General features: G+C 35.4%; 1 protein-coding gene across 13 annotated transcripts in view; it reads left to right on the top strand.

Moving 5' to 3' along the window:
* Positions 1–23,771, top strand: part of RAPGEF2 (Rap guanine nucleotide exchange factor 2) — a 234,978-nt gene that overhangs the window by 97,672 nt on the left and 113,535 nt on the right. For 11 of the 13 annotated variants that reach the window (XM_059174198.1, XM_059174185.1, XM_059174188.1 and 8 more), the window contains exons 5-6: positions 20,882–20,957; positions 22,551–22,718. In XM_059174198.1, coding sequence (XP_059030181.1) covers positions 20,882–20,957; positions 22,551–22,718 — 244 coding nt within the window. Of the gene's footprint in view, positions 1–11,882; positions 12,010–13,023; positions 13,177–20,881; positions 20,958–22,550; positions 22,719–23,771 lie in introns of those variants that run through there. The other 2 variants (XM_059174259.1, XM_059174253.1) reach the window with 2 other exon arrangements.

The following is a 23,771-nucleotide window of genomic DNA, read 5'->3' on the forward strand; positions in this document are numbered from 1 at the left end:
TCTGAATTAAGTTCTGGAGTATGCAAAAGAAGCAATATGATCTACTCCCTGCTGTCATGTAATTTGATAGCTGGTTGGGGAGTTGAGGCTTTTTTATGTAAAACATGAAAAAATTGCCTAGGTCTTCATTAGATAATACAGTGTAAACTGATCCAGCAAAGACCACACAGAATGCAGAATCCCTTCCAAGATTAGTGGTGTTGTAATGTATGTGGTAATCAAGAGTAGCTCGGAAGGAAGTGAATTTTGAGTTAGGTTTATGATTCAGATTGTTGGACAGTGGTTGCAGAGATCTGGACACAGTAAAGAGCATGAGTGATGGCACAGAAGCAGGACTGAAGGAGGGCAGTTCATACATAAACAAAAGCTTGTGTGGACTGAGTAGAATATGACCCCTTATCTAGAACAGACAAACACTTTAGGGAGTGAACTAGTTGCAGAAGCATTGGGGATGGCGGCATTACTGAGAGGTCTAGTTTACAAAGCTACCTAAATCGGTTGGAAAGGCTAGGATTGTTGGTAAGGTAGGTGTCCTGTAACATTGACAAGAGGTTGGGAGAAATGCACACATCATTTATTCGTATCATGTCGGCTGTGTCCATTTACAAGTGGTGCTTCTCTTTCATTGATACCAAGTGTATCCACGATTTCAAAATTAAAATTATGCTATGGTACTCTCAATAATCACATTTTAAATTAGAGCTGGCAGCTATAATGAGGATAAGTGGGGAAACAAGACATTTAACTAATCAGTTCTGAGAGGCTAAAATACTATTCTCATTATGATTCACATGACAAACAATGAGCTACTTGAGTTTAAAAATCACGGGCCTTCTTTCTGCTTGCCAGTGCTACATGATAAGTTAATTGATTGCTCTGAAACTTGCTAGTGTTTTTCAGTAATAGAAGAGGGTGAAACAATGGAAGAATGATTCTATATTTATGTGATAGGGACCAAAACCACAAATATTCCTTATTTCATGTAAAGAGCTGTATAGGATTAGAAAATCATATTCTTGAAAGACATGTGTGTTATATGATGCCTTATTGGAGATGAAATATGGCTTTTAGAAAATAACTTACTGGTAAATCATGTTATGGAGGGGTAACTTTATTGAATATTAAATATATCCAAATGGTATATAGGGAGGATGAAGATCAGAGTTCTGGAAATTATGTATTACAGGTAAGATTTACCTTCAGTTAGTGGCCAGATCGTAACAGTGGTGGCATAGATCAAGCATGGAAGAGAAATTGTGGTTACTAAAGAAGGAATGGGGGAAAAAAACAGGAAAGAAAAAGAAAACTGTTAAGTCACTTTAAAACTGCCCTCATTGGGTTTTTAAAGTAATGTATTGGTCCTATATACCTTCCTTCTCACATGATGAAATATCAGTAACTTGTAAGAGGATTAAATTACACAATATGTAAGTTTTTCAGAAGTTTTCTTTATAGCCAGCATTACTAAAAGTTTTTTACTTCTTTAAAAGAAAAAATTGCCCCTCCTACCTTTCCTCCCTTCTTTCTTTCCTGTCTACTAACAGAAACCGTAAGATTTTATTTAATTCATATTTGGAATATTCTGAAGTTAGTGGATGATAGAAGAATTAGTAAGGGCTAATAAGTTATAAGAAACACTTATCTTAGACGTCTCATACAACCCATTACCAGTTATGTTGCAGAACCCTAGTGATTGAGGTCTGTAGTTGGTTAGGCATGGAATCATAGAAATATACTTAAAAAAAAAAGCAAAAAACAGAGAGCTGGGGACAGGTCAGGAGGGAAGGAGAGAGAGAATCTTAAGCAGTCTCCACGCTCAGATTGGAGCCCAAAGTAGGGCTCAATCTCATGATGCTGATATCATGACCTGAGCTGAAATTAAGAGTCAGATGCCTAACTGACTGAGCCACCCAGGTGCCCCAGAAATTTACTTCTATTTTAATTTATAAATGTTCAATTTGTTCTATAAATATAAACACACACACATATACTTGCATATATAATTAAAATATACACATATATGCATGAATGTAGATGTTTGTGTGAATCAGTTTCCTATCAGTCTTCTACAGTTATTTTGCCAACACCTAATCCAGTGGCAGTTTTTAAAAAAACTGACATGCCCTGGGGTGCCTTGGTGGTGCAATTGATTAAGTGTCTGACTCTTGATTTTGGCTCAGGTCCTGATCTCTCCGGGTCATGAGATCAAGCCCCACGTAGGGTTTGTGCTCAGTGTGGAGTCTGCTTGGGATTCTCTCTTCGTCTGCCCCTCCCCACTGCATTCGCACACTCTCTCTCTTCCTCTCTCTCTAAAATAAATATTAAAAAAAAAAAAAAAAGAACAACTGACATACTTTATTGAGATAAAGTATAAGCATAAGCCTTCTACTTCATAGATTAAGTAATGTAAGTTAAAGAGATAGTTACCACGAATAATGACAAATATGTTTTTCTTTTGAAATGTTAGTCTATTAAACCTAATCACTACAAGGGCCAGTGTCTTAACACTTTCATATTTTAGGAGAATTGTTTACCAAAATGGTTATCAAAAGTGATGAGCATAATGACTAGAACTTATTTCTAGCACCAAACAGTACCCAAGGCTATTAGTTCTGTCCTTTTAAGGTAGTCTTCAACTTGATGCTTAATTAATGTTAATGAGTCCTATCCATCTCTCACTTAAATTGCTGGTCTTCAGTTATATATGTGTATCCTTCTATCTTATTCATTCTACAAATATTATTGAGTTGTCTCTGTGTGCCTGCCTAGAATACAGTGTTCAAACACCGAGATCCTATCTGTGTGTCAGCAAAGCCAAGAGGTAAGTGTTTGAGAAGGTCAGCTTGTTTGGTGTGCAAGGAGTTTCACCAAGGTGAGAACAGAGACATGACCTTTGGATTTAGCCACTGGCAGGTCATAGGTAACCTGAGTGAACCAGTCTCAGTGAAATGGTGGAGCTCGTTGGTGGGGGGACAAAGGGAAAATAAAAACTGGTAAAAGAGTAATTTCATCATTACAGGAAATTCATTGTGAAGAGGAGCAGGAAATGGAGTGGTGGCTGGGTGTTTTTTGTGAGGTAAAGAGAGTTTTGTTTCTGTAAAACTAGAAGATGCTAGTGTGTGTTTGTATGTTGATAGAAATGATCCTGTAGAGAGGGGTAAATGGGTAATACCGGAAAGAGGAGAGGTAATTGCAGAAGTGGATGAGATCTATAAGGTGGGGAGGTGTTAGCTTTAGGAAGAGTGAAAGAGCTTCACCTTCTTTGCAAGCTTATGATAAAAGCTATAGAGGTCATTGGGTAGATTTGGCAGTTCAAGAGCGGGTTAGAAGTTTTGACAAAAGAGAGAGAAGTTGTGAAACAAAGGGAGTGTTGAGTGCTTATTTGATATTTGTGATCGTAGAGGTGTGTGTGTGTGTGTGTGTGTGTGTGTTTCCTAGGAACCTTTGGCTGTTTAGAGGCAGGCATGGAGAAGCTGGGTATTTGGGTGTTGCTAGGGTTTGTGGTTTGTCAGTTCATATAGTAAAGGGAGAGGTGGGAGCAGGAGTTAAGGGTCTTTTTGGAACTCCAGTCCTTAGGTAGATTTGCTCCAGGTCCCTCGAACTCTAGATAGCATACATGTAAAGCAACAAACACCTACAAGTGTGCTTGACTTCCTGCTTTTCTGTCTAATAATGGCTTTAATAAGTAGCTTGTCACACACTCTAGAAATATCTGTGAATCTTAGTTTTGACCTCTCTTTTCTACCTTGACAATTGTTTTTTTTTTTTTTAAGCAAATACTTCAGAGTTAGAAATGACAGTATCTAGCAGATCAGCTCTCCATCACCACTGGCAGTGACTTTGGATGTCACCTGTGCTATTAAAGCAGCTCCCCCGTATGCCTTCAGTACTTCTCCCATAGTGTCACCATATTGTTGTTCGAAGCGTGGAATTCTCCTTGATCCTTTACATAATGAGCTTAAATGACCGTCAACTGCCAAACAGAGAAAATCCAGACTTCTTAGTGGTATGTTTAGGGTAGTGCAAAATGTCTCCAACCTACATTATTCCTTCTACCCACTCCAGACACCCAAGCTGATCATTGTAGTCTGAGCATACCTTTGCAGGCTGTTCTCGCTATCTGGGATGTCCATCTCATTGTGGCTCCCTTCACTCCCACTCCTCCTCATCTGCTGGTGAAAACAACATATTTTCTTCTCTATGAATCCTACCCTTGTATTCCTTTTGAGATTAATCATTCCCTATCCATACAACTGAAAGACTTTTTGAAGGGCACGGGTTGTGTTATTCATTTTTGCATTCCCATTTGCCTAGCACATAGTAGCCCTTTCATAAGTATTTGTTAAATCATATTGATTCAGGATTATATCTTAACTTGCACTTTAAGAGTTTACCAATACTATGCTAAGATCCTCCCTTTAGAAATAAATTTTCAATAGCCTATGATGTATTAAAAGTCTAGTTAGTATTGAGACGATAAGTCTGGGAAAAGAATGAGGCTGCAGCACGACGGAAGGAGGGAGTCTGGGGATGCTCATGAGAACCTCGTTCTGGCCAGTTTGTGCAAGGGTGCAGAGGATGGGGAGAAGAACAAACAGTGTCTTGTCGAGTATCATTTTGCTTACTGCATTAGTTACAGTTAGTTTTGGTTGTATTAGATGATTGAATAAACACAGCAGGAACTACTTTTATTTTTTGGTCACAGACAAGAACCCTAAAGGTAGATGGTCTGTGATGTTCTGTCTGGTGGCTCCACAGTGTGAAAAGGTTATATGGGCTTTCATCCTTCTTCTCTACTTGCTTACACATGGCTGCTGAATGCCAGCTGTCCTGTCTGCAGTGGGACTAGAAGTGGGAGGAAAGGCAGAAAAACAAAAAAGTTAGCTTCCATCTCTATCAGATTCTTGAAACAATGTCTCTTTTTATATAACATCCAGAGGTACTTATGTGGCCACTGCAGGTTACCCAGGAGTGTAAGACAAGTAGTCTTTTATTCTGCAATGTGATGTGCCCACTAAAAATAATAATATAAAAATATCACTCTAAGGAGAAGGAGGAAAGGGATATTGGAATAGGCCACCAGCAGTCTCTGCTACGTTTGCTCTTTAGTTTCCCCTCACATTCTCTTAGATTGTTACTACTTTTTGTTGCTGGATCATTTCTTTCCCTCAGCCCTAGGATCGTATTTTTCTTAAGCTTATTCATGCTGTTTCAGGGCATACATCATCTATAATTTCTACTTGTCGTATGTAAAGTTGACTCGAGTCCATGTATCCCCATGACACGCATATATAAGGTAAAGTTATATATTAAAGATTTTAAGGAAATGCTCGGTAGAGTTCCAAATAAAATTAACAGACATGAGCTTGATTTGCTTACAAATGGAAATATTGAGGGGAGAGTTTAGTTGCACTTGGTAAAAATATATCCTGTGTTAAATTTGAAATAAGGTAGATGTTTAAATTAAAGGACTGGAGTAAACATGTAAAAGATACAATGGACTGTATTAAAATGTTCCCCTTCAGGTATTAGTTGTATTTGCTGCTTCAAGATGAAGCATGTTCATTCTGGAAAGCTAACATGATTCTGAGCATTTCCTAGATCAATCTTACCCCTTCTTAAATCATATTCTGACCTACCTGATGCACAGAGCAAAACTGTTCTCTAGAGAGGGAGTTCAGTTGCTGGATCAAGTTGGGAATTTGGTTGCTATAACTACAACTTCACAGATATAAGCACAGGCTTTCATAGTCCTTGGAAAATTGGCATTGGTAGTGTCTTAACAAAGTAAGTAGCCTTAAAGAGAAGGACTCTGATAATTTTGTTGTAGTATAATTGATATGATATCCCAGGTCATCTGATGCTTGAAATCTTCAGTCAGGGAATTTGTCATTTGTGATCCTTGGTGTAAAAAATGAGTGTGTGAGAGTTCAGCTTAGACATGTCCTTCTATGTAGTGATGTTTGGATTTCTCTTGTAGAAGTAAATATTGTATTTCATAAGGGTTTTAGAGTCTGGTATGTGTGTCAATGAAATACAATATTTTTCTTTGTAAAAACCTGGGTTTGCTTATCTATTGCTAAGTGTAATGGAACTCTTTTGTGCCACAGTTATTTTGTTGGTGGTTGGGGGGGCTTGGTTTGGAGGGATGGGTGAGTTAGCATTTCACCTGTGTGCATTCAAAATGTCTTATAATATGTATCAACTAATTTTTTTGTTTTTTAAGAAGCAGCCTTTCAGTATTGGGAACTCTAACAGAAAATAGGAGTAAGAATGTTATTACTAAAGAAAAATTGCGATATGAAACAAATTATACTTGGTGAAATTAGAATATCTTTATTAAACTAAAGGTTTCCAATTAATCATAGTTCAGGGACACCCTCTATTTTATTTTACTATGAGTTAAGTTATATGTATGTACATATATGTATAAAAGGCAACAATCATATATTTGAATGTTAACGAAAATGACTTTATATTATGTACTGCACTTGATTTTTTCACTGTACTGGAAATTGTTTAAAAGAACCTCAAGAATTAAGGTAGTTGAAATAAAGTAAAGTAGTAGCTTAGATGTGTATTACCATTTTTATATTAGAATTTAAATAAATGTAATGTATGCTTAAAATTACCTTCTATATTTATTACTGATGAGAATATTGAACTGTAAGTTGAAAATATTAGAAGTTTTTTTATTTCCTTAGATGTTTCCTTGTTTGCCTCTTATCTATGGCTTTATAGAGGTTATGTGTTTTTTGCTGTGGAATACAAAATATTTCTGGAATTTCATGTCATGTGTTATAGATCTATATAAACATTAAGTAAACCATATTTTTCTAGTTAAACATTTATCTAAATTTTTTTGATCCTGCACTTCAAGATTATTTTTACTTTTTCTTTTATTGATGACCTATTCTGTGTTCTATAGCTATAAACTGCTTAGTTTGTCAGCTTTATTAAGATAATGTTTATTTCTTAATTTAAACATTTTTAGATAATTTAAAATATTTAGGCAGTGGTCAAAATCTGTCACTTTCCTATGTATTATTATTATTATTATTATTGTTTATTAAGATGAATTTAGAAAACCATCATTGACTATGCTTTAGTTTTACAAGTGGGAAACTTCATTCTAAGTCATATAGAATACACAGTGTATCTATGTCTATACATGTATTTATCTATATATGTATTTATCACAGAGGTCTCCTGCTGCCAAGATGGTTTATATAGTCTGAAGTAATGATTACTTAATGTTATTCAGAATCTTTAGACCATTTCAGTTTACCACTTTGTCATTTTTAATTTACATAATTATATTTATTTATTTAATATATTATATACTAATATAATTTTAATATATTTATATTATTTTAATTTTATAATATAAATTATATATATTATATCAATATGATACATTAATATAACAATTATATATTTATACAATAATTTATATATAATTATATAATATATAATAATTATATATTTATATAATAATTATATATTATATATAATTTATAATTACATATTTATATAATTTTGGAAGCACAGAATGAAGAGTTATCTGTGAATAGGGTCTTCTGGATTTTATTATCATTATCCCATTTAAGTGAACTTTTAAATGAACTTTTAAAAATTGAAATATGATTGACATATATTGAGTGAGCTTTTTAAAAAAGATTTATGTATTTATTTGGGGGGGCTGAGAGGTGGAGGGTGAGGGCAGGGGGACAGGAAGAAAGAATCTCAGACAGACTCCCTACTGGACACAGAACCCTATGCAGGTCTTGATCCCACAACCCTGAGACCATGATCTGAGTAGGACAATGAACTGACTGAGCCACCCAGGTGCTCCTGTTAAGTGAACTTTTAAAAACCTTTCTATATAGTTAATTTTGTGTGTGGAAACATCACTGTGGCTAAAGTGGGGATTTTTTCCCCTTGATTATCTATGTCAGAGTATAAAGTAATTCTAGTTTTTCAATATAGTAGAGAAGAACTGGCTGCTAACTACTCTGACCCGAGAAGTATGAGTTTGATTTTTCCGAAGAATGTGCTTGTGGGATGAAAGTAGAAAAGACATTGGATTAGAGTCCTTCTGTTTGGCAATAAAGGATGGTTAACGATAACATGGGGCACACTTATGAAAAGTAATTGACCAAGGCAGAGGTTTCTAAACTGGGCTAGTTAGTAGATTCACCTGGCTTGGGATGGGTAAAATCCTGAGGCCCAGGCCCTAGAGATTTTCATTCACTGCATGTAGATTGGTGCATACACTCTCATTTTCAAAGTTTGCAAGCAGGTGGTCAGTCGGATTTGAACTGAAAGGCTGGGCTAACGGCTATGACACTGATGTGTAACCACTGAAGTTTACAGATCCGTAGAATGAGAAGATCATGGAAGACCTGACAGAGTTGAGACCAAGATAGGAACCCTATCTCAGTGGCCTCGTTATGCCAAAGTAAAGGGCCTGATTATTACTTTCAGGAAAATGGAAGTCTATGGGTCATATGTCACTATAATTTAGAAGGACTAATTGACAGAATTTAGAGACTGAGAGAATTTACAGATGAGGGAATTTAAAAAATTTACAGATGAGGGAAAAGTTGGAGTAAAAAAGGTTCCAGTGCTTTGAACTTGCATGTCTGGTAGTATGATGCCTTTGCCAGCTATAACCAAATCTGGAAGGAATGCAATGGGTGGATATCAGAGTTGAAATGAATATATTTGATATTAGGCATGTTGTAGTACATGCTTTGACAGGGAGAGCTATAGGAGGTATGAAGAGAAGCTGGGCATTGAGTCACTTGAAACATTTTGGAGATAGGGTAGTGTAGGGTGGAAGGGTAGGTAAATAGGAAGAAAACAGAAGCAAAATGAGGTGCTTATAAGGTCAGAAGGCTATAGGGACAGACTTTTGACAAGTAAAATTTTGCTGCTCATTTCAGTGCAAAATTATCTCATGGCCTGTTTTAAGCAAACCATGCAATATGTTGCCAATTCTCATATAAAGTGGATGCCAGATTTCATAAATTCTACTTTTTTTTTGAGAGTGAGAGTGTACAGGGAGAAGGGTGGGAGTAGAGGGAGAAACAGAATCTTAAGCAGGCTCTACATCCAGCACAGAGGTTGATCTGGGGCTTGATTCATGACCGTGGTATTATGACCTGAGCTGAAATCAAGAGTTGGATGCTTAACCAACTGAATCACCCAGTCACCTGCATTCTATTGAATTTTGTAAGCAAGGTAGTATTAATCTTTTGTAAAACATAATTTGTAAATGATGGTTTGGGTTCCTTCCAATTTTTTGCTTCTTTCAACATTCGTGAACACCTGCTTATGTGGACATATGTTTTTATTACTTTTTGAAAACCTAGGAGTAGAATTGCTGGATTATATGGTAAATGTATGTTGAGCTGTATAAAGAACTGCCACACCGTTGTCCACAATGGCTGTAACATTTGCATTCTCAACATGTTATGAGAGTTCTGGGTGTTCTACATCTTCCCCAACCCTCGGTATTGTCAGTGTTTTTAATTTTAGCCACTCTAGAGGATATGTGGTGATAATCTCACTGTGACTTTATTATGCATTTCTCTGAAGCCCAGTGTTGTTGAGAATACTTTCATATGCCTATTGGCTATTCAGATACTTTTTCTGGTGAAATATTAGTTCATCCATTTAAGCAAATTTTTAAAAGATAGGATTTTCCCCACTAAAAAGTCTATTACTGGAATCTCTCTTGTGTTCTATTGATCTACAGCCAGTTCTTAAAAAAAAAAAAAAATTAAAAGATTTTTTTATTTTTTAAAGAGAGAGAAAGAGAGAGTGAGCATGGGGGGTGTCGAAAATGGAGAAGGGGGGAAGAGAAACTCAAGCAGACTCCTTGCTGAGGGTGGAGCCTGAGCCAGGGTTCTATCTCCTGACTCTGAAATCATGACCTAAGCCTAAAGCAAGAGTCCGACGCTTAACCAACTGAGGCACCCAGGAGCCCTGATCTACATGTCATTTCTTATATCAATATCACATTGTCTTCAATTGTGTAGCTTTATGGTAGCTTTTGAAATCATATAGTATAAATCCCCAGCTTTGTTCTGTATCAAAATTGTTTTAACTCTTTTATGTCTTCACTATTTCATATAAATTTTGAAATGGGCATATCAATGTCAAATGTTTGTTAGGATCTATAGATTGATTTGGGAAGGTTTATTCTCAACAATAGTGAGCCATCCACACCATGAACATGGTATATTTCATAATTTATTTACATCTTCTATTGTTTCCCTTCACATGGTTAAGTATCCTTTTGTAATTTTTAGTGTACAGGACATGTGCATCCTTCATTAAATTTATTCCTAAGCATTTCATTTTTGATGATAAGTAGTAGGTTTTTACTATTTCGTTCTATACTATAAGGAAAGATCTGAAACAGATTAATCAATATCTTCTACTTACTGGTAGCATTAGAACAAGTACTTATAAAATGAGGTAAAACAAAATAAGTATGGCTTATGAGAGATATCCACATTTTATTCAAATGAATTAAACTGGTTGGCATTTTATTACTTGATATCTTTGTAAGAAATTATATATAAGTGTGAGTTTATACTTTTCTTGTAAATGTGTTTTTTTAACTTCTAGGAATTTTATGAATGTGATATTACTTGTGACCTATGTTTTGGGATCCCGCCTTACAAGGACATACCTACTATTTCAATCTGGTATGTTCCAGATTTGGGGGAACTTAGTGGCTAGGTTTTGGTGCCATTCATGTAAGCCTTTAAAAAGTACCTGATGCCTGGTTGAGACCTTGTTTGATTTTTGAGAACAGTTCTGTTTCTTCCTAGTGAAGTGCCAATCTGAATCATTTACATGAATTCATCTACCATTTTTCTCATTAACAAGTTACATTAGATACATTAACAAGTTACATAGATCTGTTTGGTTATTTCTTAGTGTGAATTGTTTATTTTACCTGTTTAATGAATTTTATGAAAATTATATCATTTTTTAGATGAGATTGTAAAGCTAAGCTTCTTGGTCTCTTCAACTCCTGCACTATGAGCTTTGCACAGTGAAATGGTGAACATTTAACAAAGGCATTTTGGATAAGGCTTGTGTCTATATGCTGAGGGGGAACACTGTTATGGACCATAACTTTTATACAAACTGATCAGCTGCCACAGTGTACAAAGCACTGTGATCAGCAGAGACCTGTTTGTGCCACTGTGTAGACAGATAGCAGCAGATCAATTTAGCTGAGCTGTTCTGTAGCAGTTCGGTCACGAGGACATAGACACTACCAAAGTGTAGTCATCATCACACCACTGTCCTTTGCTGGTTTAGATGGTGGCAAGAGAGAAAAACTGCTTGCTCTTCACCCCAGTACAGCTGAGGTAAGATCCACCTTTTTTCTCTTGAAGGGATAAGCAAGACCAACAGCAGCCTCTTTCAACTTTTCCCACATTGTTTTGATTTAAATTTATGCTATTTTTTTCCATAATAATTCCTCAAGCAAGGTATACAATTCAGCATCCCTTTGGTGGAGAGCAATGTATGGAGTACAGCTGAGATAAATTCTACTCACAAAATTGCATTGCTGAACCCATCTAAGCATTTGACCTTGAAGACTCACAGGAAAGCAGACATTGCAGATTTGCCTACTTGCCCTTGACTTACAAGAGAGTAGTAGATAGTGAATTAATAGAAATTGATAAAGAGCGTCTGTCAGGCAGACACTGAGGTCATGAGGCTGGTATGCGGAAGCAGTGCCCATACAACATGTGTAACACAGAACTGCAGCCAGGAGGGGTGGGTGGGTCATCGAAGCAGGAAATTAGCCTTCAGAAGGCATGTTGGCTTTCTGCACAAGCTACAGCCGCATGGACTGACTGAGAGAAAACACACAGGGAAATGGGGAGTGCTCACTGCTGCAGAGAAAAGAGCTCCCATAGAAGGGGGCAGCGCTGTTGCTGCTGCTGGCGCTTCAAAGATATGAAGACAGTGCAGGTTAGATCGTTTATTTTTAAATGAATTAAAATGTTAATGGTACCAAGAGCAAATGTTCGGTACTTCTCCCATAGCTCAATAGACAACAGGCTGCGGAGGAATGCACAAAGACACAGCTTATGAGGCCTTCGCTTGTGATTGTTTTCTTGTTGCTCTATTTTAAGCAAAGGTTAAATGTTGAGATTTGCTGTGGGGCAGTCCACCTCTGTTAATTTGTGCAAGGTAATGGTTGTTAGAACATCTCTAAATGAGCCTTGAAAGAAATGGAGAGACTCTTAAGTGTATATTTAGTTTTCCCAAATAGTTACTTTTGAAACACGAGCTTGTTAAAGGACATGCTTTAGAAATAATTAGTAGTTTACACACACATAACTTCTATGTGTACTTCATGTGTGTTTGTTTTTGTTTCAGATAGCTGTTACCTTTTATATTTTTTCCTTTTGATTAAACTAATGAGTGAGGATAAAATATTTTAAAAGATTAAATGCATTTTTATGGAAAGTTTTTCAGGCCATATTCCTTTTATACTTAGATTAAAACTTACTCCTTAATGTTCTACTGATTGAGAATAGGACTGATGGTATCAGCAGTTACTTGTTAGATTTTTCCCCTTAAAGATAATTGCTATTCTTCTATTTCAAGACAGGGTCATGTGAATGTTTTTTTGTGAGCCCTAAGTAATAGGTTGATTTTATTTTAGGAGCATCATGTTTAATCATTTATTTAGATTCTTTGGAGGAAAGTGAAGTTTAGGAACTGCTTAGAAATATGAAAAATTGGTATCTCGGAATATAAATCATTTTATAAATTGGGATTGCCCACCGGCATAATCTCAGTTTGACTGCTGTGTATTCCCTCACTGGGTGTAGCCTGACATGAATAAGTTTACATTCCAATACTGAGGAATTGCATTCCACTGAGTAGTTCTGACGTACAACAAGAATGTGGAGGCCCACACAAAGGGCAAGTTTAAGGACAGTGATAGAAGCAGCTTCTGTATTCAGCAACTGCCTTTCGTGGAAACTTACACTGGTGAAAAGTGCTCTTGACTCAACTTGGGTGGGGAAAATGTGGTCACCGAAAGTTAAGACAGGACGGCCTTACCAGAGTAAGATCCCTCAATACCCTGTCTGGTATATTATAACCAAAGGTATTTATGAAAACTAGGTAAGCCTTTATACTTTTAAACATTTGTATTTTCTGGTTATGAGTCTTGAAAGAAAGCTTATCAAGCTCTTAAAATTTTCTCTGTTTTACATTATATAGAAGATGAATTTCTTTCAGTAATTTTTTTTCTGCGTATTTTTAGTACTATAAAGTCATTGCATTTTGCACCTGTAAAAGTATTGAAGTTAGCTTATTACAATTTTACAACAATTTGTGATTCTTAATTTTAAATTTGTTCTGTACAAAAACTTAATGGGAATGAAAATTGGGATTGTTAAACTGTTTTTGGAGCAACCATTCCTAAATTGGTTGTGCTTAGGGAATATGAGCATTTAGGAATAATCTGCTTGTTATGCCCCAAGTGGTCTTTTCCATAATCATCGTTGTGAGCATAACTTTTTTTCTTTGTAATAGCTCAGAGAACCAGCAGATTGACCAAAAGTGAACCTGCATCACTTTTAGTTGTCATCTTTGGTTGTTTAATAAAAGATTATAAGGGCATTCTGAAATTACATTGAAGTTAATAGTTGAAAGCCAAACTGTACAGCATATTCATACAGAATAGTTTTAGAAGAATTTAAAATAGCCTGGAGTAATTAAATTTTCATATTGCATAGAACTGGAAGACTAGCAGCATTCTTAAAATACACGTAGCGTACTTCTTCTTCCTATCTCCCTATCTCTTTCTTTTTGACTTCATGGACTCTTGTGAAAGGCTGGTATCTAGTAGAGAAAGGGCTAACAAGTTTTTAAATATTCAGTCAAGTCTCATTGATAACTGTTACCCACACTTTTCTTGATTTTGAACATTATCATGCATTTTGTATTTGTATTTATCTGTATACACAGAAAGACTGAAATGATCAGAAGAAAGGAATTTTTAAAACTAATTTAATTCAAAGTTTAAAAATGAGCCATGTGACTTTAAAAATTAAGAAGTTTAAACTTTAAAAATATCATTGTTTATCATGGTATGTGGTATTATGAGTGCCATTTCAAAGAAGCAGATGTTCTACTAGTTGAAGTTCTGGCAGCAGCTGCCTAAAAACCAAAAGCTTGTTTTTGGTTCAAATCTTTGACTATTCCAGGGTAACCCTCCAGCTCTTGATGGTCATTTGTAATTTTGCTGAATTTGAATTGCCTTCTGAATTACAAAAGCTAATTTGTCTTTTTCTCACTCAGCTAGGCAGAAAGTGAGCCTAGCCAACCTCTGAGAACTTACCTTTTAGCTCTCCACTTGTCATCGGCTTTGTGCTTTATGGGTAAATGTGATACACTGTAGCAATATTTTTGAGGAGGTCGGGTAATTATTCCTCATAAATGTCAAGATCACCAAAGACTAGAGTTCATGTTATAGAATGTGGAAGGAGGCTATAGCAGAAAGCAAGAGAGAGTGTAAGGTCGGTGTAGTAGGACAGAATCCTGTATCATGGAATCTGGTTGTCCTTTCAGGCATCTCATTTAACCTTCTCCCAGACACGCTGTCTTAGTTTCTTCCATTGTGAAAGGACAGTTGAACTAGAAAGTTCTTATGGGGAAAGTAGGAATGCACTGGCCATACATAATATCACTTGGGGGCCTTTTTCTAAACACAGATGTTTGAGAACCTTTGAATGTAGTAGCTTGGATTATGGCATACTTTGAGCTTTGAAGCTGAAGAAAAAAATGCGAAGAGGCCCTATACGATACGATTTTCTGTTTTTTTCTCAACTCTGAAGTTCTACAGGTCTGTTTCGGTTTTGAGATGCAACTGTGGGAAGCAAATATGAGATCCTTTTTGTTAAACTCATGGCACTTAACTATTCTGTCTGTACTCACAACTTCGTGTGTACTCATCTTATGTAGAGGATGTATACATTCTTACATACAGCCTATGTAAGAATGGGGACTATATTTAGTGAGCTCTCTATTGATTACAGAGTTTGTGTATAGATTCTGTAGTATGTGTCCAGTGAGTATTTGGAAGAGGAATGGGAAGAAAATTGTGGAGATGGGCCTAGCATGGCAGTACCCTCTAATTTATGGCTAAGGATAAAATAAAAATGGAATTAATGTTGGGTGAAAGAAAAATGTAGGTATAATTGACTTTTCAAAAACTATTTCAGTAATATTTGTTTACCTTTTCCCCGTTTCTTACCTGTTCAACTTTTACCCACAACTTCTCTCTTTCATTGCTAATTAACGTGGAAAAAAGATTGGTTCCAGGTTTGTCAGTGGTATAATTTGGTCATCAAAGTTTTTTTTTTTTTTTTTTAAAGATTTTTTATTTATTTATTTGACAGAGAGATCACAAGTAGGCAGAGAGGCAGGCAGAGAGAGAGAGGAGGAAGCAGGCTCCCTGCTGAGCAGAGAGCCCAATGCGGGGCTCGATCCCAGGACCCTGAGATCATGACCCGAGCCGAAGGCAGCAGCTTTACCCACTGAGCCACCCAGGCGCCCCTGGTCATCAAAGTTAATTCTTCCTTTGTCCCTAAGATTTGCTGTTATTTGGTCAAAGTAGTAGTGTTCCCACTTTTTGTTATTCAAGCCCTGAAATTTTGCCAAGAAACTCAACCTCTTTATCCTTACATAAAATAATGTCATTTTAACTATTTTTAAAAGTTTATTAGTTTTTTTAATAAGCTCTACACCCAATGTGAGGCAAAACTCACAACTCTGAGATCAAGTATCCCATGTTCTTCTGACTGAACTTGCCAGGCGCCCTTGCCATTTTAACTATTTAAGGTGTATGATTCATTGGCATTAATTATAGTCATACTTGTGCAGCCATGACCACTACCTGTTTCTAAAGTTTATGTTCCATGGCTCCAAACAGAAATTCTGTAACCATTAAGCATTCCTATAGCCCCCAATAATCCATTGTCTACTTTCTGTCCTTATAAATTTGCCTGTTCTATGTATTTCTTACAAGTAGAATCTTATATTTGTCATTTTGTGCCTGGCTTACTGCATATAGCAGAGTGCTTTCTTTCAGGGCTGATCCAGGCTATAACATGTATCAGGACTTACTGTTTTTTTCTTGGCTCCTATTGTATGTATTTATCATGTTCATCATGTTGGTGAACACATGTTGTTTCCACCTTTTGGCTATTGTGAATAATACTGTTGTGAACTTTGATGTATAAATATCTGTTTGAGTCCTTGTTTTCAAAACTATTGAGTTTTTACTATTGAGTATTTACTTAGGAGTTGGATAGCTGGGTCATATGGATATTCTGTTCAGCTTTTTGATGAAGACCAACCTGTTTTCCACAGTGACTGCACCACTTTACACTCCCACCAGCAAAATAACAAGGGTTCCAAGTTCTCTATCCTCTTTAACACTTGCTATTTTTAAAAAATTAAAATCATCTTAGTATCTCATTCACATCTGATATCAGGTATGAAATGGTATCTCATTGTGGTTTTGGTTTGCTTTTCTTTAATGACACAGGATGTTAATCAGTTTTTCATGCATGTATTGGCTATTTTGTATTCCTTTGGAGAAACTTCTATTCAAGTACTTAGCTCATTTTTTAATTAGGTGGTTTGTCTTTTTGTTGTTGAATTGTAGGAGTTCTTTATATATTCTGAATATTAAATATTTCTCAGATGTATGATTTACAAATATTTCCCCCTGTTCTGTAGATATTCTTTTCAGCTTCTTGATAATGTCCTTTGATGCACAGAAGTTTTTAATTTTGAGGAAATCCAATTTATCTGTTTTTCCTTTTGCTGTTTGTGCTTTTAGTGTCATGTCTAAGAATCTCACTGCCAAACCATAAAGTAGACTGAACTGTAGAGAACAAACTGAGGGTTGCTGGAAGGGAGGTTGGGGGATGCTGAATGGATTAAACAGGGTATTAATCCATGGGTATTAGAAGGCCCCTTGTGAGGAGCACTGGATGTTGTTTCTAAGTGATGAATCACTAAATCCTACACCTGAAATTAACCCGACACTGTATGTTAACTAACTGGAATTCAAATAGAAGCTTGGAAGAGAAAGTCAAAAGAATCCATTGCCAGATCCAATGTCTTGAAGGTTTATCCCAGTTTTTTTTCTAAGAGTTTTGTGTTTTGGGCTTTTTGTTTAGATCAGTGATCATTTTCACTTAATATTTGTATGTGGTGAGAGGTATGGGTCCAACTTACTTTTTTTTTTTCTTCAATATAGCGGTACAGTTGTCCTAATGACATGTTCTTTCCCCACTGACTGAACCTTGCCAGAAATTGGTTAACTATAGATAACATGGCTTTATTTCTGGACTCTCAATTTTATTTTATTGGTTTCTATGTCTGTCCGTTTGCCTGTACCACACTGTTTTGATTAATACAGCTTTGAGGTAAGTTTTGAAATCAAAAGTGTGAGTCCTCCGCCTTTGTTCTTTTTCAAGACTGTTTTGGCTAACTAGGTCCCTTGGGATTTCATATGAATTTGAAGATTGGCTTTTCCATTTCTGCATTAAAAAGCTGTTGGGATTTTGATAAGGACTGCATTTGAAGTGGCACAAAGGAATATTTGGAGCCGAGTATGTCATATAGCTTGGAATGATTTTTCCCTTTCCTTCCCGTCTTCCTTGCTCCCTCCCTTCCTTCCTTTCTCTGACTTTTCTTTAAAAACCTTTAACTTATAGGTTTTTTTTTAAGTTGCCCATGCTCTTATTTAATTTGTATCATTCATAAATTTTCTTTTTTTTTTTAAAGATTTTATTTATTTATTAGAGAGGTGGAGAGAAACCACAAGTAGGCAGAGCAGCAGGCAGAGGGAGTGGGAGAAGCAGGCTCCCCACTGAGCAGGGAGCCCCATGTAGGGCTCGATCCCAGGACCCTGGGATCATGACCTGAGATGAAGGCAGCCGCTTAACCAACTGAGCCACTCAGGCGCCCCTCATTTATAAGTTTTCTTTTTTTTTTTTTCCTTTTTGTAGTTGCTATCACTCCAAATTGTAGTCTTGACATCCAAGAAGTGGTAAGACTGTCTTTTTGTTATTGATGCTTCTTTTTTTTTTTTTTTTTTTTTTTAAATTTTTTTTTTAAATTTTTTTATTTTTTTTTAAATTTTTTATAAACATATATTTTTATCCCCAGGGGTACAGGTCTGTGAATCCGGGGGGAGGGGGTTTGGGAGAAGGGGTTGGGATTATGGACATTGGGGAGGGTATGTGATTTGGTGAGTGCTGTGAAGTGTATAAGTTTTCTTGAATCATGATTTTAGAAACTTCAGTGATACTGAGTTTCAGGTGCTGTTAGTAAGACTGAAGTGTTCTTTTAATTTTTGTCCATAATCTTACAGAAAGCCCTTTGGAATTCCTTAATTTTTTTGTTGGAAACTTTTTAGTTCTGTTTTTCCCCTTAGAAACTTTCCTAGGGTAGTGTTATGTTCTAGGTTTTACATGGTTTTCTATAAGGGTAGGTATGGTAATTTTCATTTTTTTTACTTCCTCATGTGTTCATCATTTTGAGATATGTTTCGTGTATTACTTATTCTTCAGTATGTCAGCAGCCTACTGTGCTAATGCTTTAAAGACTTATAGTTTCATTTATGTCTTTTAACTAAAATGTGAGAACCCCTTATTGTTTAATGTCATATTAAATGGTGTGTGCATTTCATCACTTTTCACGTTGGATATTTCATTGTGTAGATTGGATCCTCAATTACTGCTTTCTTGCACTCACATAAAACTTAATGATAATGTCTTACACTTTATTCTTACTCGCTTTGTTTTGTGCTTTACTGTCTTCAACATCTATATGTTGTTTGCAAACCTGAAGATTTCTCTCCATTTCTTTCTACTAGATCATCTAAAATATTTTTAAAAATTGATCTTAATATCACCTAGGGTAGATCTTATCTCTTATATGTCGCTATCTGGTTTCCTTTTTTATCTCTATATTTATTTTCCAGAACTGAGTTTTAAAACAGCTTATAGAGGGGGGCCTGGGTTGCTCAGTGAGTTAAAGCCTCTGCCTTCAGCGCAGGTCATCATCTCAGGGTCCTGGGATCGAGTCCCCGAATCGGGCTCTCTGCTCCTTAGGGAGCCTGCTTCCTTCTCTCTCTCTCTCTCTCTCTCTCTCTCTCTGCCTGTCTCTCTGCCTACTTGTGATGTCTCTCTCTGTCAATTAAATAAATGAATAATCTTTAAAAAAGTTAAAAAAAACAGTTTATAGAACTTGGTCCAAGATTTTAAAAAGCTTAGTAAGTAATGATATTTACTTCCTTTTGTTTACATATTTATTGTTTCAAAGAATCATAGGAAAAGCGAAAGTATTTCGCGGATTTAGTGAATTTCTAGCTAACATTTTTCATTATTCTCCCTATTCATTCCTACCTATAGCTTCTGGGTTGTAAGCATAGAGAAAGTCATCTTTGCATTAGAGACAAGAGGCCTAGTCATTAGTTAGGCCTAACATGTGCATTCATGACCTACTCTTTGTCTCTTTTGAGGCCATTCTTCACTTCTGGGTTCTTGGCTATGTTTGAAATAATAGATTTTTTGACAAATGAAATGATATATTCTCCTTTGCTAGAGTGTGTTCTGTGTGCATTTGCCTTTTCTTTTCTGTTTTGTGTATTCAGGGAGTTACCAAGGGACAGTATTATTTCTCCTACAGTTCACATATTTATGTTGTTTAGTAGAACTTGAGTCTTTTGTGGCTGCAAAGAAAGTTTCTTCAGATTCTAGTATATCTCATTTCCAAAAGACTATCATGGAAGTATTTTTTAAGAGCACATTTTAGAGGATGCAAACTTTTCATTTCTAAGGTAATAATGTTTGCAAATAATATCTTCCTACCATAAAAATCTTTGAGCCAACGGCTAATTTTTACAAAGGTTTTCACCAGAATTTTCTCTTCATGGTTCTAGTGTGTGTGTGTGGCTATGTCAGAATAAATCCACTTCAGTGTTAAGGTGGGAGCTATCATAGATAGGATAAAGTTGCTGTATCCGAGTTCACTAGTGAAAAATTTCTGGGAGAAATGGGCTTATAATAAGCCCATTATATATTATATATATTATAATGCACAACAACCTGAATTAAGAAAAAAAGTTTTTTGAATACCTTTTCTTAAACTTATTTAGAATAAGTTGATTTCAAAATTTAGAAAGAGGCATGTGGGTGGTTCAGTCAGTTAAGTGTCTGCCTTTGGCTCAGGTCATGATCTCAGGGTCCTGGGATGGAGCCCCACTTTGGGCTCCCTGCTCAGTGGGGAGTCTGCTTCTCCCTCTCCCTCAGCCCCTCCTCCTGGCTCATGATCTCTCTCTCTCTCAAATAAATAAAAATTTTTAAAGAAAATTTATAAAAATCAAATATACTTTTTAGGCGAAAGAAATGCTTAACCTAAGCAGTTAAATTACAAAAGAAAATGTATATACATTTTATCCTTTGCATATTTATATAGTTTGCCTTTGATTCAGTTCTTATCCATTAGAATATTTAACATCTTTTCTTAACTGGGAGTGATTTAAACAGCCTAACATAAAACACATTCATACTGATTTTCTGTTACTTACATTATCAATTTGAAAATATGATACTGGAATTTTCCAGAAAAATATATGTCTGAAAATTAAGAAATCGAATGTTTCCTTGTCATTTGGTATAAATAATGATTAAAGAGTTTCTCTTTCTCCACTAGTTGTTTTTGTTTTTCACTTTCATTTAATTGGAGAATTGGCCTAAATTTACAATTTATATTTCATAAATCTTTTTTTTTTTCTTCCTAGTTTTGGCAAGCGTTCTGCAGGAAGCTTTAGGCGTGGCTGTGAATGCATTGTTTTAGAGCCTTCTGAAATGATTGTGGTAAGAATACTTCTGTGAAGAGTTTTTTCCCTAAAATAAATTATAAAGTAAAAGCCCTTTAACAAAGTACTTATAGTTCATTTCATATTTTTTAACTTTAGATATATTTATCTCACAATTTTTTATTATGGATCTGAGTTCATAATCATACTATTATAATTATTTATAAGAGTCACTGAAATGAAAAAGAAGACTCAAAAGGGGCAAATACCTAAGTGTTTCATGCTTGAGCTTTGTCAAATCAATCCATGATAATGCCATTTATTTGAAATTTGGGGAGAATATTTGAATTGCAGGACTTTAGCTCTCCAAATATTAATTGGAGTGAATGAAATAGTTCAGATGAGTCATAGTGGTAAGTGGTATATAATCAGGCAACAGTTAACATAAGGAAATCAATTTGGTTTTTTGTGTATGTCCTATGTCAGTATGTTTTTTAAATCCTACAATTCAGTTAAAAAGAGAGAGAAAGATTTCAACAGAGTGTCTAACCAGCATACTGGCTCCCCAGTTTTCTGGTGTAATATACAAGATGGTGAAAGCTTTTTATTCACATTTAGTAAAGTATTTGGTAGAAAGCTGTAAGTCTATTTTCAGAGGAGACTTAGGGTTTTCCCCTATGATGTAGGAGAGGAATTTATCAGAATGAAAACTTCCTTGTCAAAGGTAGTGAAAACCTGTGGTAAAATTTCACAAAATTTACTCTTCAGTGAGAAAGTAGCATGATGGTGAGTAAAGATCTAGGATTGGAAAAATGTGCCTGGTTACATAGGAGCTTACTGTAGCAGGTCTTGAAAAGCATTTTAGATATATCCTAGAGATTTTAGCCCCTGTTAGTGCTGTTTTGTGTTTCTCTAAGGGACTTTTGATCTTCAGAATTCTTTGAGGATTTTATACTTGCCCATTATACAAACTCCTAGGTTTGCCAGTGTGAAAATGGTCTTAGAATCTTGGTATGCCTTAATTGTAAGCAATCACATTTTTGTTATGTAAGTATGACGAGGATTGACCTAAGATAACTTCTATTCTGGTTAGTCCATTCATCAGTTTCTAAAATGTTGAAAATGAGGATTTTTTTAAAATAACTCTATTTATAAAAAGAGTAACTGAATCTACAGACTGAAAGTAGGAAGAGAAACCCTTAGGTAACCTACCAGAGCCATTCTGCTAGCAGTCCTGTTTGAGTCAATTGGGATTTAGGGGTTTTTTTACAGCTTTACTCACATACATCAGGGTTAGGACAATGGGGCGGCTGCTTTCATATTTTGAGGCAATGTATCCTGTGAGTTCTTTCACTAATAAATCAGCACAATGATTACTGAAAATATCCTTCCCTTTGAAACTGCAGGAAATTCAAGAGTTACTCATTATTGTCCTAAGTGGAACTGAAAATGCTTCTTCATAAAAGAAAAGTTACTCAAAACCAATTAGTTCCAGAGAAGTTCAGAGACACTTAGTCTGTCATGATAGTTTGTCCACAAATGTCTTTGCAAAATGAATGAATATGGATTTATCTGTAAGTTTTATTCTGTGACTGGTCTTAATATGGAATGTTGTGTTTGAGGAAATAAATTTTGGGGGGTTTTATTTCAGGTGGACTATATGGATGAAAATGAAGAATATTTTCAGCGTCAAGCTTCTCATCGACAATCTCGAAGGAGATTTAGAAAAATCAACCAGAAGGGTGAAAGACAAACCATCATTGACACTGTGGATCCTTATCCTGTGGGCAAACCACCTTTGCCTCGAGGTTATCATACGGTAAGTTACTGAAGTATAAAATTTTTAATCTTTAGTTTTTTTTGGTGAGAGTTTTGTGAGAAGACATATGCATTTCCTATTTTAGTTGAATAATTCCTTTCTGTGATCTGTGCTGGAAACACATACAGTATGAATAGTTTGAAAGAGCATTGAAATAAGATATCAAAAGACATTGTTTAGCCCTTTTATTTCTTAAAGTGTCCTCTGAGGATTAACTTTGTGATCCACGATGCAGCTGTAACTGGGATATTTTAAGTTCTTAACTTAATCTAAAATTTGAACTCCCTCTGCTCCTACCCCAAACGATTAGCATAGACTTACTTTTTATTTCAAAAGTAGATATATAAAAATCACATGTTATTTTCATACTTTACATACCACTGTGAGACTATTACATGATACTTTTTTTTGTTTTTAATATGAAATGAAAGCTCAATTTGAAGTGATACTTTTTAAAATCCCAATGTAAAGATGGTCTGAAGTATTTTTGATCGGTTCAAAATTCTTCTTAAATGCTGTAGCCCTGTCGATCATCATTCATTTCACAAATATTTTATAAAGTATTTTTATATTTGAGGAAACCATTGCACAGATAATGAGTGATCTGTATAAAACCCCAGGAAAGTCAGTTTTAGGACCTTATTTTTCATACTCCTTTCTTTCTGCTTAGCTGCCCTATGCTCATTTCCCCTGAGAATAAATTTGAGGATTTCTGTTTTCAGAAAGAAAGTAATATGAATTCTTATATATGTCATAATAGAGTCCAAGATGGTTTGTCTGTACATAAATACAATTAAGTAGTCATTATAAGTGAAATTAATTTTAAAATAAAAATATGAAAAACCTAAAAATAGGTAATTGACAGTTGTTTTACATTTCTCATTTGTTTTGCTTACCTGTACTTTCTTTCTTTTTTGCAAATAAGTATAAGTGCAAAATACATGGGAAAATATATAGACTTAAAATCATATACTGAATTTTTGGTAACTTTTAGTGGTATGATAGACTTTATACCTATACTTCGTATGTTTTATTTCTGAGAGCTCTTTGTGT

This window comes from Mustela lutreola, chromosome 1 (genome assembly GCF_030435805.1).
Source record: "Mustela lutreola isolate mMusLut2 chromosome 1, mMusLut2.pri, whole genome shotgun sequence".
Lineage (NCBI taxonomy): Eukaryota > Metazoa > Chordata > Mammalia > Carnivora > Mustelidae > Mustela > Mustela lutreola.